The 13,304-nt window shown below is 46.4% G+C and overlaps 1 protein-coding gene across 2 annotated transcripts; it reads right to left on the reverse strand.

The window, feature by feature from the left end:
- Positions 1–639: 639 nt before the first annotated feature.
- On the reverse strand, positions 640–11,664 carry LOC6599729 (beta-2 adrenergic receptor). 2 transcript variants are annotated; one of them, XM_002024798.2, is made up of 4 exons: positions 11,569–11,664; positions 2,552–4,186; positions 2,222–2,480; positions 640–1,901 (listed from the first exon to the last, which is right to left on the reverse strand). In XM_002024798.2, exons 2-4 carry the CDS (start codon positions 2,682–2,684, stop codon positions 1,325–1,327), a joined length of 969 nt encoding a protein of 322 aa, XP_002024834.2. In that variant the 5' UTR covers positions 2,685–4,186; positions 11,569–11,664; the 3' UTR covers positions 640–1,324. The 2 variants fall into 2 exon arrangements, with proteins under 2 accessions (XP_002024834.2, XP_026847262.1); XM_026991461.1 differs by lacking the exon at positions 11,569–11,664 and adding an exon at positions 5,092–5,107.
- Positions 11,665–13,304: the final 1,640 nt, after the last annotated feature.

Below are 13,304 nucleotides of genomic sequence, written 5' to 3' on the forward strand. Positions count from 1 at the left end.
GATTTAAGTTATTTATATTATTTAGTTATTTATTTATTATTTTCTACGAACTATTGGAAATGTTTTTGCTTTTTTGTTGGGGATTTTACTGAATCAAATTTTGCCATTCGTTCTAGGATCGTTTAATTTCTGGGCGTTTTTTTTTGTTATTTTGGGTTGGCTTTTCTATTCGCATTTGGTTTTTGATCTCGAAGCGTGCGAATATATTTGAATTGAAAGGTTTTTCTGAACTCTTTTCGGCATTGTTTGGCAAATTGTTTGAATAAACTCTACATGATTTTTGTAAAATACTAAATGCTACTTAATATGGACTTTGAAAAAGGTTCTTTACTTCTTATGTTGTTTTTGTATTGTTTTTGTTTTCTTGTAGAACTTTTGCATACAATACGAGTACGCTTTAAATAATCGAATCTATAATCTCGACAGATTTACATAGTAGTAAGTAGCGCTATGATTTTTGGTTAGCAAAACTCTAGTTGAACTGTAAACCGGAAACGGAAGTGCTGCTAGCCGTTTCCTGAATTTTGAATTGTCTCTCGTCTACGATCGGAATTAGAATCGTTGCTAAACTAGGGGCGTGGTTTGGATCTATGTATATAGTAGAGATAAGTCAATCCAATCGAATCGAATCGAATATACTTAGGCATATGTAGGTGTATATATATGTATATATATACGTGTTAAGCTCATAAATACACAATACATAATAATCGGTCAATCAATCAATCAATGCATTAGTCAATTAATCAATCATAATTAGATACCGCTAAAAACTCTTAGTCTAGCTTACCGACTAGGATATACGAGTAGGTATGAAAATGTCTTTCAACTTTTGTCTGTGTGCTGTCTATGGCTGTGTGGTGTCTATGGCTGTGTGGTGTCTATGGCTGTGTGGTGGTTGAGTGGCTGATTGACTCAGTGGCTCAGTGGCTGAGTGGTGCTGTGACTGTGGCTGTGACTGTGACTGTTGTTTGAGTGAGTGGAGTGGAGTGAAGTGGACTGTTGGCATTCATTTCATTATGTCACGTATTGCCAAACGGGCCTTCGTAAATATGCAACTATATGGCAAACAGCAAGTAAGGAAAGAGTGTGTGTATTTCTGTTCTGTTCAGTTCTGTACTGTTCTGTTTTTTTTCAGAGACATAGACTTGGACAGAGACAGAGATAGAGAGATGGCTCAAGATGCAATTACAACCAATTTTACTTGCGGGAATTTTTAAGTTTGCTTTAAAGGGATTTCGGGGTGGGGGTTTTGTTTTTTGTTTTGGGGGGATATTTGAACGGGGGCATAGGGATTTGAGGTAATGAAAATCTAAATCTAACTCTAGTCATCTGGGTCCAACCCGATTAGCTCAGCTTGCAAACGGCCCTTAGTCTTACAACAAATGGTTAAGCAAAATACTCTCAAAGCGATACGAAATTGCGGCGACATACTGGTCATGATCAGAATTTTCCAAAATGAATTCAATATGCCAATCCAAACGACTGCGAAATTGATAAGAGTACTTTGGATAACGTCGCCCGTGACCACCTCATACAGCCTCACTGAGATCCATGGCAGCCAGGACATCCAGAATGCAAAGACTAATGCGAATGACATCATATGACTAGGGTTTGACAAATTTTCAGCCAGAGCAGTTGCATATTCTTTATCGTGTATTGGCTCGCCCGATCTTATTTTACGCATCATTACAAAGATATAGCCGTAGTTGTGTACGATCGATATGAGGCTGGGACCTAAAACTAATATCGCCAGTGTGGCACTGTACGCCGCCATGTTGCCCCAGTCCAGCATGCAGATGTGCGATAGATTGTTCTCAATCGGCTTCGTGTAGCCCAGAATGGGCGGGCAGCACAGCAGTCCAGCGGATATCCAGGTGAACACCATCCAGCACTGGCAGCTACAGAAACAGATACACAAGAAGGCGAGAAAAAGGGAAATACTGTGTGTGAATATCGAGACCTTAAAACGGAGCGAATCCCAGGCGATACGAGTACAACTGCAATGTAAACTTTTAGAGAAAATAATAATACCACGATTGCGATAGAGATAGAGAACAGCGAGACACTGCGACCTAGATTCTAGAGGAAAGAAGAAACGAGTGCTAAATACCCATGCAGACAGATCTGATCTGAAATTATGGTGATCCTATAAAGGGTATAGAGGGTCCTCTGCAAGGGTATAGAAAACAATTTGGAGCGTCGTCCGACAATCACTTACCGCGTTTTTGTCTGCACCGTCTCATAGCGCAGGGGCTTGCGCACCGCCAGATAGCGATCCACCGATATCCACATGAATGTGTATACGGACACCGCCCAAAGGGTCACCTCCAGGTAGCCCGTGAAGCGGCACAGTATGTCCCCGTACATCCACTCGCCCGTGAGGGCGGGATACACGGAGAACGGCACAACCAGGAGGCCGCATAGCAGATCGGCTATGGCCAGGGATAGCAGATAGTAATTGATAACCTCTGTGGGACCTGCACGGGAAATGGGAAATGGACACACAATTAATCTGTGATTCGATTCGAGGCTTCTTCAGCCTACGCACCCTTGAAATTGGCATAGGTGGCAATGATGAGGAGATTGGAGAGCACTATCGCCACGCCCAGTATGGAGATGAGCACGGCTTTGGTGAGGGCCTCCACTTTGGAATTATCCTGCAGGTAGCTCATTTCCTGCATTTTTGCCAGCCACAGCGAGTGAAAGTTTTCCCTCAAGGTTGGCTTTTCTCTCCCTCCCTTTTGGATCCTCTTCCTGCTGCTAGTGCTGCTGCTGCTGCTGCTTCTGCTGCTTCTGCTGCTGCTGATTGTTATGCAAAGGCCAGTGGACGTGACCGTAGCTCACTTCCGGTCATGGCGGCCACCCATATGAAGTCTACTCTCGGTGGAGGGGGGAGGGGTTTCCTATATATGTCTAAGGGTATGTGTTACTGTGTGTGTCTAAGTGTGTTCGTGGGTGTGTCTGTGTCGGTGTCTGTGTGTGTGTGTGAGTGGCGTCCTTTATTGTGCAACCGCCGACGCTTGCACACGCGAAGGTCGTCGCTGTCCTTGTATGCCACTGGGCGCCTTGGAGGTCCAAATTTGTATAAATTTAGGCGCTGGCACAGAGCCAAACGGCGCCACAGTCGGCACACGGGCCGATTGTGTGTGTAATTTGATTGTTCTTGTTCTTTGGGCTGCCTTGCCTGCCTGGCCTGCCTCGTGTTGTGTTTCTATTACAACCCTCCTGTAGTAGCCGTAACCGTAGCCGTGGGCTGGCTCTGGCTCTGGTTAAGGTTAAGGATAATGTTCGGCTCGTGTGTGGTTTCTGTGGGGCATGTCTTGAGAGGAGTGTGTTTGAAGCTCGTTTAAAAGTTTTGATTAAAATGTCTCTGGATTTAAAACCTACTAATTGCGTACCATTTATTATGTACTCTCTATGTATGTTCTGTTTTGTTCTGTTCTGTTTTGTTCTGTTCAACGGTTCTGTTCTTCTTTGGTTCTCTTTTTCTTTAAGATTCACAACTCTGTTTTTGTTTTTGTTTTTGTTTTTGTTTTTGTTTTCTCTCTCTCTTTTTGTATGCCCTAACTTGAATCGCAAAGGCTTTAACGAACTTGTTATTTAAGTTAATGTTTTGGTAATTAATTTGCTACTAACTTTAAATATCGATTCGATTTACTCGAAATTGGAAGAATAATGATTATTTAGTATATATCTTTGTTAATTAATTTTATAATTTTAATAATTACGCGCATTGATGTCTGGCTGTTCGTTCGTTCGTTCAATCGTTCAATCGTTCAATCGTACAATCGTTTAATCGATCAATCGTTCATTCGTTCGTTCTTCTTTAATTTGTAGTTAATTTTTTGTTTGATTGTTGACTATAATTTAAGCACAGCACAAATGTTGCTTTGGTGTTTTGTAAGGCTCCTTTCTGATGTTGGATGTGAGATGCTGAATGTTGATCTGATGTGTGCCACATTTACGAGCACGAGTACGGTTACGAGTACGAGCTATTAAAGTTGTTAAAATGTTTCGTAGTTTTTGCTGGTTGCGTTTTGTCCGCGTTATCCGTTTTATCCGTTCGCTGTTTGGTTATTCATCTGATTATCCATTTGCTTAATTCTGTAAATTCTGGCTGTGGTTTTAGGCATCGTCCTTGTCCCTCGTCATCCTTGTGTCAGTTTAAGCTAATTGTGCGCATCTGAAAGGACAAAAGGGAACCAATTTGAATGCTTGGGAACTGTAGAAGTACTCCCCTATCCCCTATCCCCATTCCAGAGCTAATCAATAAATTATTACCACATACGAGTACGAGTGGCAGGCGGCAAAAGCCTTTTAGCTGCACAAACGCTTTACATAAGCGTGCTTATCCTGCCCTGCCCCTGCCCCAGCCCCTCCCCTGCCACTTGCCTGCCACCCATGCCCAACGTCCCTGCCCTCTCTGTCCCTCTCGTTCTATCGTCCTGCTGCATTGACCCACTTTGGCTGGCGGCACACTTGACACAGTTTGAGAGCCATCGCTGTCACGGCGCCGCTGCTCAAACTATGTCCGCCTCCGCACCCGCCTCCTCTGACAATGGCAGTGTCAAGTGCGGCATCGACAAGAACTTCCTCCATTTTGGGTCTACACTTGACAAAGAAAAAATATATATATATATATCTTACATTTTGGATAATCGTATCCGTATATGTATCCTTAGATATATAAAACTTCTAGCAAATGCCTGCATAAATCTGTAAAACCATTCTTTCTTTGTCTGTTAGTTATGGCCTTCCCTCCGCCAATCGATCAGCAGCTGTAGTTCCGCCCATTCTATCCAAGAATATCCATCCTTCTACTCCCGCCAACTCCATCCTCCGCAAATCAGAGCCCATCAGCATCATTTACGACGTCATCCTGCCATTTTCTACGCAGACACAAACACAAACACAAACACAGGCACAGGCACACCATTACATTATCAGAGGCCATTAGAAATCAGCAGGAGGTGGCCATAAGGGCTATGTGTAACGGCCGCTGCTGATGCGAGGGGCGGGTAGGTGTGGCATTGTGTGAGGTAACAAGTTTGTCATTTAAGTTGTCATCTGTCTCACTCACTCACTCACTCGCTATCTCTTTCACTCGGAACTTGGTAATTTAATTAACGCTAACGGGGCACGTCGCTTTGGGTTCGACAGTCAGTCAGCCAGCCACTGGCACTGCCACTGCCACTGCCACTGGCACTGGCACTGCGGTGGCCAGGTGATAAATATCAATGAATTGCATTAGCTTGGAAAAGCTCCCCTACCGTAGGAGAACAACTGATTACATAAGCGCCACCTGCAGTTGATGACGGCACGGTCTGGGCACGGTGGGGTGCGGGGGAAACGTCATTTGTGCAAATGACTTCCTGGCTTCCTGGCTTCCTGACCCATGAACCAACTCCAATCAACTCGGCGACGACGTCCGTGGCAGCAATTACAGCGAAATAAGTGTTATTGCCGGGAACTTATCCAAAGCCGTAGCCGTAGCCGTAGCCGGAGCCGTCGATTTGTATCCACATAATGAGGGACCCCGAGTCGAACTGCGACCCATCCGCATGAGGAATGGAAAATGGGTTCAGCGAACCCTGCCGCACACACCCAAGGAAAGAGAGAGCAAAAGCGGGGGCTTTTCTTCGAAGGAAAGGATAATCAATAAGCCCATGCATGTGATTAATTATGTAAATAATTTCATTGTTCTTTGAAGAGCGAACGGGAACGGGAAGGAGAAGGAGAAGAAGCGAGAACCGAGTGAATGGCGGCGTACGGCTCTTTGCCGGCTAACGGCCTGATGAGATTTTGATTGCCACTGGGGCACGCTGCTCATTATGAGAGCGTGGCATAATTAAAAATAAAACGGTGGTCTGCCAGCCAAAGGTCTTTATATCCTGTCGAGCTCTGAGCGAAAGAGTGAGATTCGAGGGAAGGACATTCAAGGAGTCCAAGGGATAGTATCTACAAGAGGGGTACAATCATAATGTAGACCTTATCCTTGCCGAATGTACTCCGAATCCCTTCGAATTAAAGGGAAGCCTGGCTGGCATGACACACTTTCATCGGGCTTAATTCTCCTTTCACCTTTTACCCGCCATAGTCAGCAGATAATACAACTACGAGTATCTGCTGCTCTACTTTTCCGAAACGCACTGTATGTGTGTGTGTGTGTGTGTGTGCGTGCCCATTTCCCGTTTTGTGGATTTTTTTTCAGCGAAAGCCCATAAAATATGTATTCCCATGCGTGTTTATGCCGCCGCACAGCAGACACAAATGGCACCCCAGAACCAGAAGCACATCCACATCCACATCCATATCCATATCCATATCCACATCCATCGACTGTGACACAGCGTCCTATCGGTCGGATGGGGTCGGGAGGCCCATAAAATTATATTCAAATGGCGGCCTGGCGGCCAGGCAGGACAGGTGGTAGGGTGTGAAAAGTAGAAGCGAAACCAGAGCTTTCAGTTCCTATAAATATACCTTTGGGGGGGCGGAATGAGACTCTCATACACCTGCAGACGTACATGTACATATATATACGTGTCTGTATGTATGTATGTGTGAAACAAATTGCGGAACATCGCAACAAAGGCCAAGGCGAGTTGCAGGCTGAAGAAGGATACCCATTTGATGACGTTGGCAGTGGCAGACTCTTGGCAGAAGGGACCTGAGGGCGGAATGTGGCAAGGCTGCTGCGGATGGGTGCCACGTCATCATCGTCACCATCACCATCACCATCACCATCCACATCCACATCCACGTGGGTCTGTCTTTATATAAGCATGACCTCACCTTGGCGCCAGGCACAGAGACCTATGCCTGGCTTTGCTTTTTCTCTTTTATTTATAGTATTTACTTGTTTCGCTCAGTGCATCTCCTGGGAGGCGCGGGGATGGCGGGGCAGGCAATGCATAATTTATGCTTACGCATGTCAAATGCCGCATATGGCAGGATATTTTCGGCCTTGCTGGGGCTGGGGCTGGGGCTGGGACCTGGCAGCTCCTGTCACTCGGTAGCTTAATAACTTTCCGCCAGTTGCCAGTCACCAGTCGCTAGTCGCCCCTGCAGCCAGTCAGCCTGTTGCTTTTCCAAAAACTGAAAAACTTTTGGCCGCAAACTTTTCGTCAGACCAAATGCCTGCAGGCGAAAGTGCAATTAGTTAGAGGGAGAACGCAACAGTTTTCCCAGCACTACATAAGGAATGCAATAAAAACCAAAAGAAAAAAAACCAACCAATTTTCCTGGAACATGCCCCTGACAGCTGTCTGTGGGGGGTGGTGCGTGATTGGCTCTGAAACTGAAATTCACGTGCCACCCGCTGCTGTGGCCATAAACGGAAAGAAGTCACTCCATTCGACTGGCTGGAATGTGAAATGCCGTACAACATGTCGTATACGCAATGCTTTTATTTGGGCCAATTTTGCCTCGTCAAATAGGGGAGCAGAGGGTGATGCGGTAGGGAGGAGGGGGGGGGGGGGTGGGGGGAGATGACTGTCCAAGGACAAACAGCGTCTTGGTGACGCGCGCGTGTTTAGTTTTATATTGTTTTTTGTTTCCCTTTGGCATCGCATGGACATCCCCTCAGATTTCAGTTGATTTCCCTTTGGAAAAAACTTTTGCTAGCTGTGAGTGCAAGGGACAAAATGTTGCAAGTTCACCCAATGGCAACCCCCTGGCATCCTCCTAGCTCTTTTTCGCTTTCCTTTTTAGTTTTGTGCAGACCACGTGACGTATGCGTAATAAATAAAAGTGGCGGTGGCGGTGGCCCCATCGCTGCGCTAAGGGCAATTGTGCTGGCTCCTGGCAGCGGCTTGGGCACACCCCCGCGACACACACATAGACACTTCCTCACACACACACACACACGGACACACGGACACAATCAAATACCTAACAATCGATCAATAAAATACAACCGAAAAAAAAACAACAAAAAAAGCAACAAACGAATTTCGTTTCATTGCTGCGACTTGACATTCAGCCAAGGCGTCGGCCACACTGCCACAGTGGCACAGTGGCACAGTGGCACAGTGGCACAGTGGCAGGCACTGTCAAAGCCAGTCAGTCGCCCAATCAATACGGCAATGCATCAATTTGTCATCCACGTTTGTCACTCACGTTTCTCATACCCGTACCCGTACCCGTACCCGTACCCGTACTCGTACCCGTACTCGTACCCGTACTCGTACCCGTACTCGTACCCGTACCCGTACTGTTGTGTTCTGTTCCGTTCTGTTCCTCTTTTATTGTGAATGCTGGCAACTTGTTTATTTGTTGGTGCTATTCGGTGTCTGATTGATAAGCAAGAAGAGGGGAATGGATCAAGCAAATGGCGGACTAAGGATAGGGCGCCTCCAACCTCCTGGTTGCAGTGGCACACACACGGCCCTCGCCTTGTTACTTGTATTTCATTTGCAATTGATTGGCTCAATGTGGCAGCTGACGCTGCAAGAGCTGCCAACTCTGGCCAGGACTGTGGCAAGGGCCCGAGCGGGGTAGGGCTCGTCGGATGGATGCCAGCACAGTTTGACATTCAACCAATTTGCTCGTTGCAGCTGCAAAGTGCACAGCAGTTAGCAATACACGAGAGTATCTGTGTATTGTATCTGGCGGGGAAATGTATCCGAAAGGACGAAATGTACGAGCATACGAGCAGTCCCTTCGGCCTAACCCTCTCCATGGGCAGCAATTAGTTGCCACTAGCCCCTGGCCACGCCCCTCACAAATATAGTATAAATCAAGGCGGCCAGAGGCCACAACTAATTAGGCAATGGGCAGGGCCAGAGGATAGGCAAGAATATTGCGATTTGTGTGCCGTGAAGGACGGGGGAGGCCGCCACTCCTGGAAGTGGAATTGGTGGGTGGAGGTCTGGAGAGTGGGTGTGTCCATTTAGGCCGGCCATCGACTTGTTTTGTTTTTCTTGGCCGCAGCGACAATTATTAGTTTAGTTTTTTGTTGTTGTTTTGGCTAAAATGTTTTCTTTACGTTTGGATAGATTCTGCCTTTCGGATACCCATCACCAGAAAAAGAGTAAGAAATTCGGGGTATATGAATTGAATGCTTGAGGATGTGATATAACAGAGGGTGCCCCACAAATAATCTGTGGCCCGGGGTAAGCCCTCAAATGAATGCTGAATTCTCTTGTTAAGTTCTCTTCCAATAAACTCATTCGTATCTGAATCTAAATTGATTTGCCGCAAAGCTTTGGCTTTTCTCTTTTTAGGGTATCTCTGTTGCTCGATTGCCCCTCCCTCAATCTATATATTTAGATGCCTATATAAATGTTGTTGTTATTGTTTTTGTTGTTGCTGCTGCTGTTGTTGCAACAAGAGTATTCCGAGATGTTTAATTTTAGCACCGCACATTTGTTTGTCTCATCTGTTTTAGCCTTGTTTTTTGTGTTGTTAAACGAAAGCCGCCAACGGGACCGACCATTTTCACTCTCACTTTCCAAAATCGTTCTTTCGTGCAAAATAAACGCCACAACGCCACAGCGCCACAAAGCCACAGCGGGGGCAGAAAGGCGGACACGTTGCGGCCATAAATCATGGTGGAATATACACACAAGTATCTTAGTATCTGAGGAAATGTGGGAATATCTCAAGTGTACCGAATTCCGCCGCCTTAATTATTTAAAATCGAATTAGGGAACGAATTCGAACACCGTGTCGTAGGTGGTGTGCGTCGCTTGTCCAAGGACGAATGCAAATGTCCAGCAGGAGCGTCCACCCCCCTGACACCCCCCACCCCCCTGAATACCAAAGTGTGTAGAGCGGCAGGTGCAGCCGCGTGCTGCTGTTTTTTGTTTGTATTCTTCGTTTTGTATCGAGCTAATTGAATACGTGAAGCGAAACACAAAGAAGCAGCTGGAAAAGGGAGAGCAGAAAAGAAACAACGAACGAAAGGATGGAAAACAATTACACGTCCCAGCTCATAACTGTAACTGGCTGCAGCTGCCACAAAACGGAGGGGCAGCCGGCCACAGAGGAAGCAGCAGCACAAGAAGAAGGGTAGGGAGAGGGAGGAGGAGCGTCATTTCGCATGTAAATTAGACTACGACAAGCGGCAGCCTTGAAGTATGCTATGAAATTTTGTGCTCGTTCACTGGACATGGGGAGGGGAGGGCTGGTGAGGGAGAGGCATGCCACAGTCGTGTTGCCCGGTTGCCCGGCTGCCCGGTCATGTGTGAAAAATGGCAACTGTGTCAGCACCCACACAGACCAGCAGAAGCACCAGCAGAAGCACCAGCAGAAGCAGCGTCAATTGCATTATTCAGTTAAGGTTGCAAGAACAAAAGCCACTCGGAACGGAACGGGTGTATGGTTCTCAGTTGATCAGAGAGCGGAAAAAGAACGGACTGAAGCAGGCCCTTGAATTATGCAAACAGCAGACCTTGAAGACTGTGCGCTACACGTAATTAAATATGGCGCGGTGCGGTGCGGAGCGGTGCGGGCAGGGAAACGGGGAAACGGGGAAAGCCCCAACTGGATTCGACTACTCCCCAACTGCCACAGACTGGCACAGACCACCACAGAGAATATGTAACGTGTGAAATTTCCCATTGTGTGATCGATAAAATGGTCTCTTGGCAGGAGGGAGGTCTTGGGTTTGGGCTTGCGATTGGGTCGGGGCTTGTCGACGCGTCCTTGAAGGCAAAATTTACGACAGAATAAACAACTTGGCGGCAGCGGCCTGGCCCCGGTCTGTGTCCGTGTCCCGGTCCTTCGGCGATAAGGATAAGGACACAGCGCTCCTTTGGCGCGCAATTTTATGACAGAGCAAAAGACAAATTGCCCATAAAATGTCAAAGTCAATAAAAAAAAAAAACCAAAAAAAGAAAGAACATCAGAGAGCAAAAGTGTGACGTGTGTGGTCCAGGGATGCGATGCGATATGTCCTTATACAATCATAGTCTGAGTGCCCGTCCATAGGGTATGATATCCCTGTAAATCCTGTCGGGGCCTCCCTGCATAAATTGAAATTTTCAGCAAACGAAATTTGCTTGGGAAATGATGCGCTCAGCCCCGAGCTTTTCCGTATTTGCGCAAAGTCTTTGGCTTTGGGCTAATCCCCTGCCTCCCGCCTCCCGGAATCATTCTTTGCATTGAGCTTTTCCAGCGAAATTCGCATTTTCCTCTTTTTTCTTTTTTGGGCTCTGCCTATTTTCGGTATCTCCGAATCAGCAGGCAGAGGGGCCAACAGAGAAGAAGTGGAGAGGAGAGGGACGTGACGGGACAAGACCCCCACTTCTTGTGATTCTCTCTTTTCGGGGTTGCTTATGTTTTGCTTGGCTCTTTCTTGGACGCTTCTTCCGTTCTATTGTCTTCTTCCTTTCGGTGCTTCTCTTCCTCTCTCTCTTTTGTGTTGAGGTAGGGTAGGGTAGGCTGGAGTTTGAGTCAAAGCTTGATTGTAGGATGCTATAATGCTACCCTCAATGGAGTTCTTCATTTACCGAAAATTCCCCTATCCCTTGGAAGCAGTTTTCTGCACTTTGAAAAGCTTCCCAAACCCTAGGAAAAGTTAGTCCCAAAATTTTGGATAAATTTCTGGCTTATGCTCACCTTTGACTGGACATCTTTTCTGTGGTTAAGGCCCAAAAATTGCTCTGATTTTTCCATTCAGCGTTTTTCAGTTTTCCCATTTGTTTGATTTATTTACTGATTTTTTGGTTTTTGTTTTGGTTTTTTTCTTGTTGTTGTTTGTTTTAGTATGTATGTATATCTATGATTATTTATAACATTTTTTTGTCTTGAACACTTTGTCTTTATCACTGTGGTTTACCCGTCTTTCATTTGGCTGCAACAACAGTTAAGAACTATAAAATATCTAGATAGATGTGAATCCGGCGGTCAGGTGGTCAGGTGTTAAATATCTAAAAGAAGTTTTGCCGACCACTAAGCTGGCTTTGGGGTCATATGTACATCCATCCATCGATCAAAAAATATACTAATTCAAGCTAAATTATTGATAAATTATACTGCCTAAAGAGTACTTAAGATAAGATACTGTATACGGCACAAGGAAGGCAACAATTTATGCCCCAAAACATTGAGTGTACTCCAAACATTCGAGTGTTTCCTTTGGTTTTTACTTTCACTTTTTTTTCCCTGGCTTTCCCGCCCACTTTCCATACACGTGCTCTCACTGAACTGACAATTTTTCAATGTTGTCATTAGCCTGGCAGCCTGACTTTTTTCGGGCCTTTACTTGTTGGCTCTTCTTTCGGCCTGGCCGCTCCTGCTCCTGCTGCTGCTGCTGCTGCTTCAGCTTTAGCCTTCAACACACATACACATGCAAAAAAAGGCACAAGCCCACCCACAACGACACACAGCAGCACTCTTCTCACAGACATGTGCGCAGGTGTGTGCCTTGATTTTTCAATTAGTCTCTGGCTCGACCCATCATTTTCCACACTTTAATTGAATTCGTTTCCTCTCCGTTTTTTGCATAGATCATTTATGGGACTTCTCTGCAGGAAATGTTATTTCTGCCACTTATTGTTAACCAAAAAAAAAAAAAGGGAAACAACTTTTCTGTTTTTGGCCAGGAACAGAAACAGAAAATTTTGTTTGCTGGCCGCTTGAGTCGCTCTGTGATTGTGTCTATGTGTTTGGGTGATTATGGGTGTATGTGTGTGTGGGTGTGTGTGTGTGTGTGTTACTGAGCCTGTGTCTGTGTGACCGTTTCCAACAACAACAACCACTGAACGCGCCCGCGCTGCTGCTAGTGCTGCTGCCGCTGCTGCTGCTGCTGCTGCCGTTCCGTTCCGTTCCGTTCGATGCGTGCGAAGATGCGACGCGCTCACTGTCTGACTGGCGACTGGGGCCACTGCTGCTCCACGCCCAGAGAGCCAGCACCAGCGCCAGCCAGCACCAGAGAACGCGTCCACCAGAGCGAGAGAGAGCGAGAGCGAGCAGCAGAGAGCGAGAGAGAGCCCCAGCGTCTAGCTGGAAGGCCGCTTGCCTGCAACAACACGCAACAGGAAAAAGCAGAGCGCGCAAGCTTTCGCCTACTTTCAGCGCCCGAAGCTCTTTCGTGAAAGCTCCCGCCCAACGCACATGGCTGGCGTTTGTTTATATTTGTGACAGGTAAAAATAGCACTGCATATTTTTGGGCTGCCTGCCGCCGCAGTGCGCATGCACGAGCCGCGCTTAAAATCGCTTTAAATTCCACTGTACTGTATATTTCGCAATTAATTTCCCAAAAGTTTTTGTTCATTTCCCTTCGAATTACAAGCCACCTAACCTGAAGGCATCCCACCTGCTGTCCCCGATCGGATACCACTGACATAGCTCAA

The sequence above is a fragment of the Drosophila persimilis genome, unplaced genomic scaffold (assembly GCF_003286085.1).
Source record: "Drosophila persimilis strain 14011-0111.01,24,50 unplaced genomic scaffold, DperRS2 tig00000676-arrow-arrow-pilon, whole genome shotgun sequence".
Classification (NCBI taxonomy): Eukaryota; Metazoa; Arthropoda; class Insecta; order Diptera; family Drosophilidae; genus Drosophila; species Drosophila persimilis.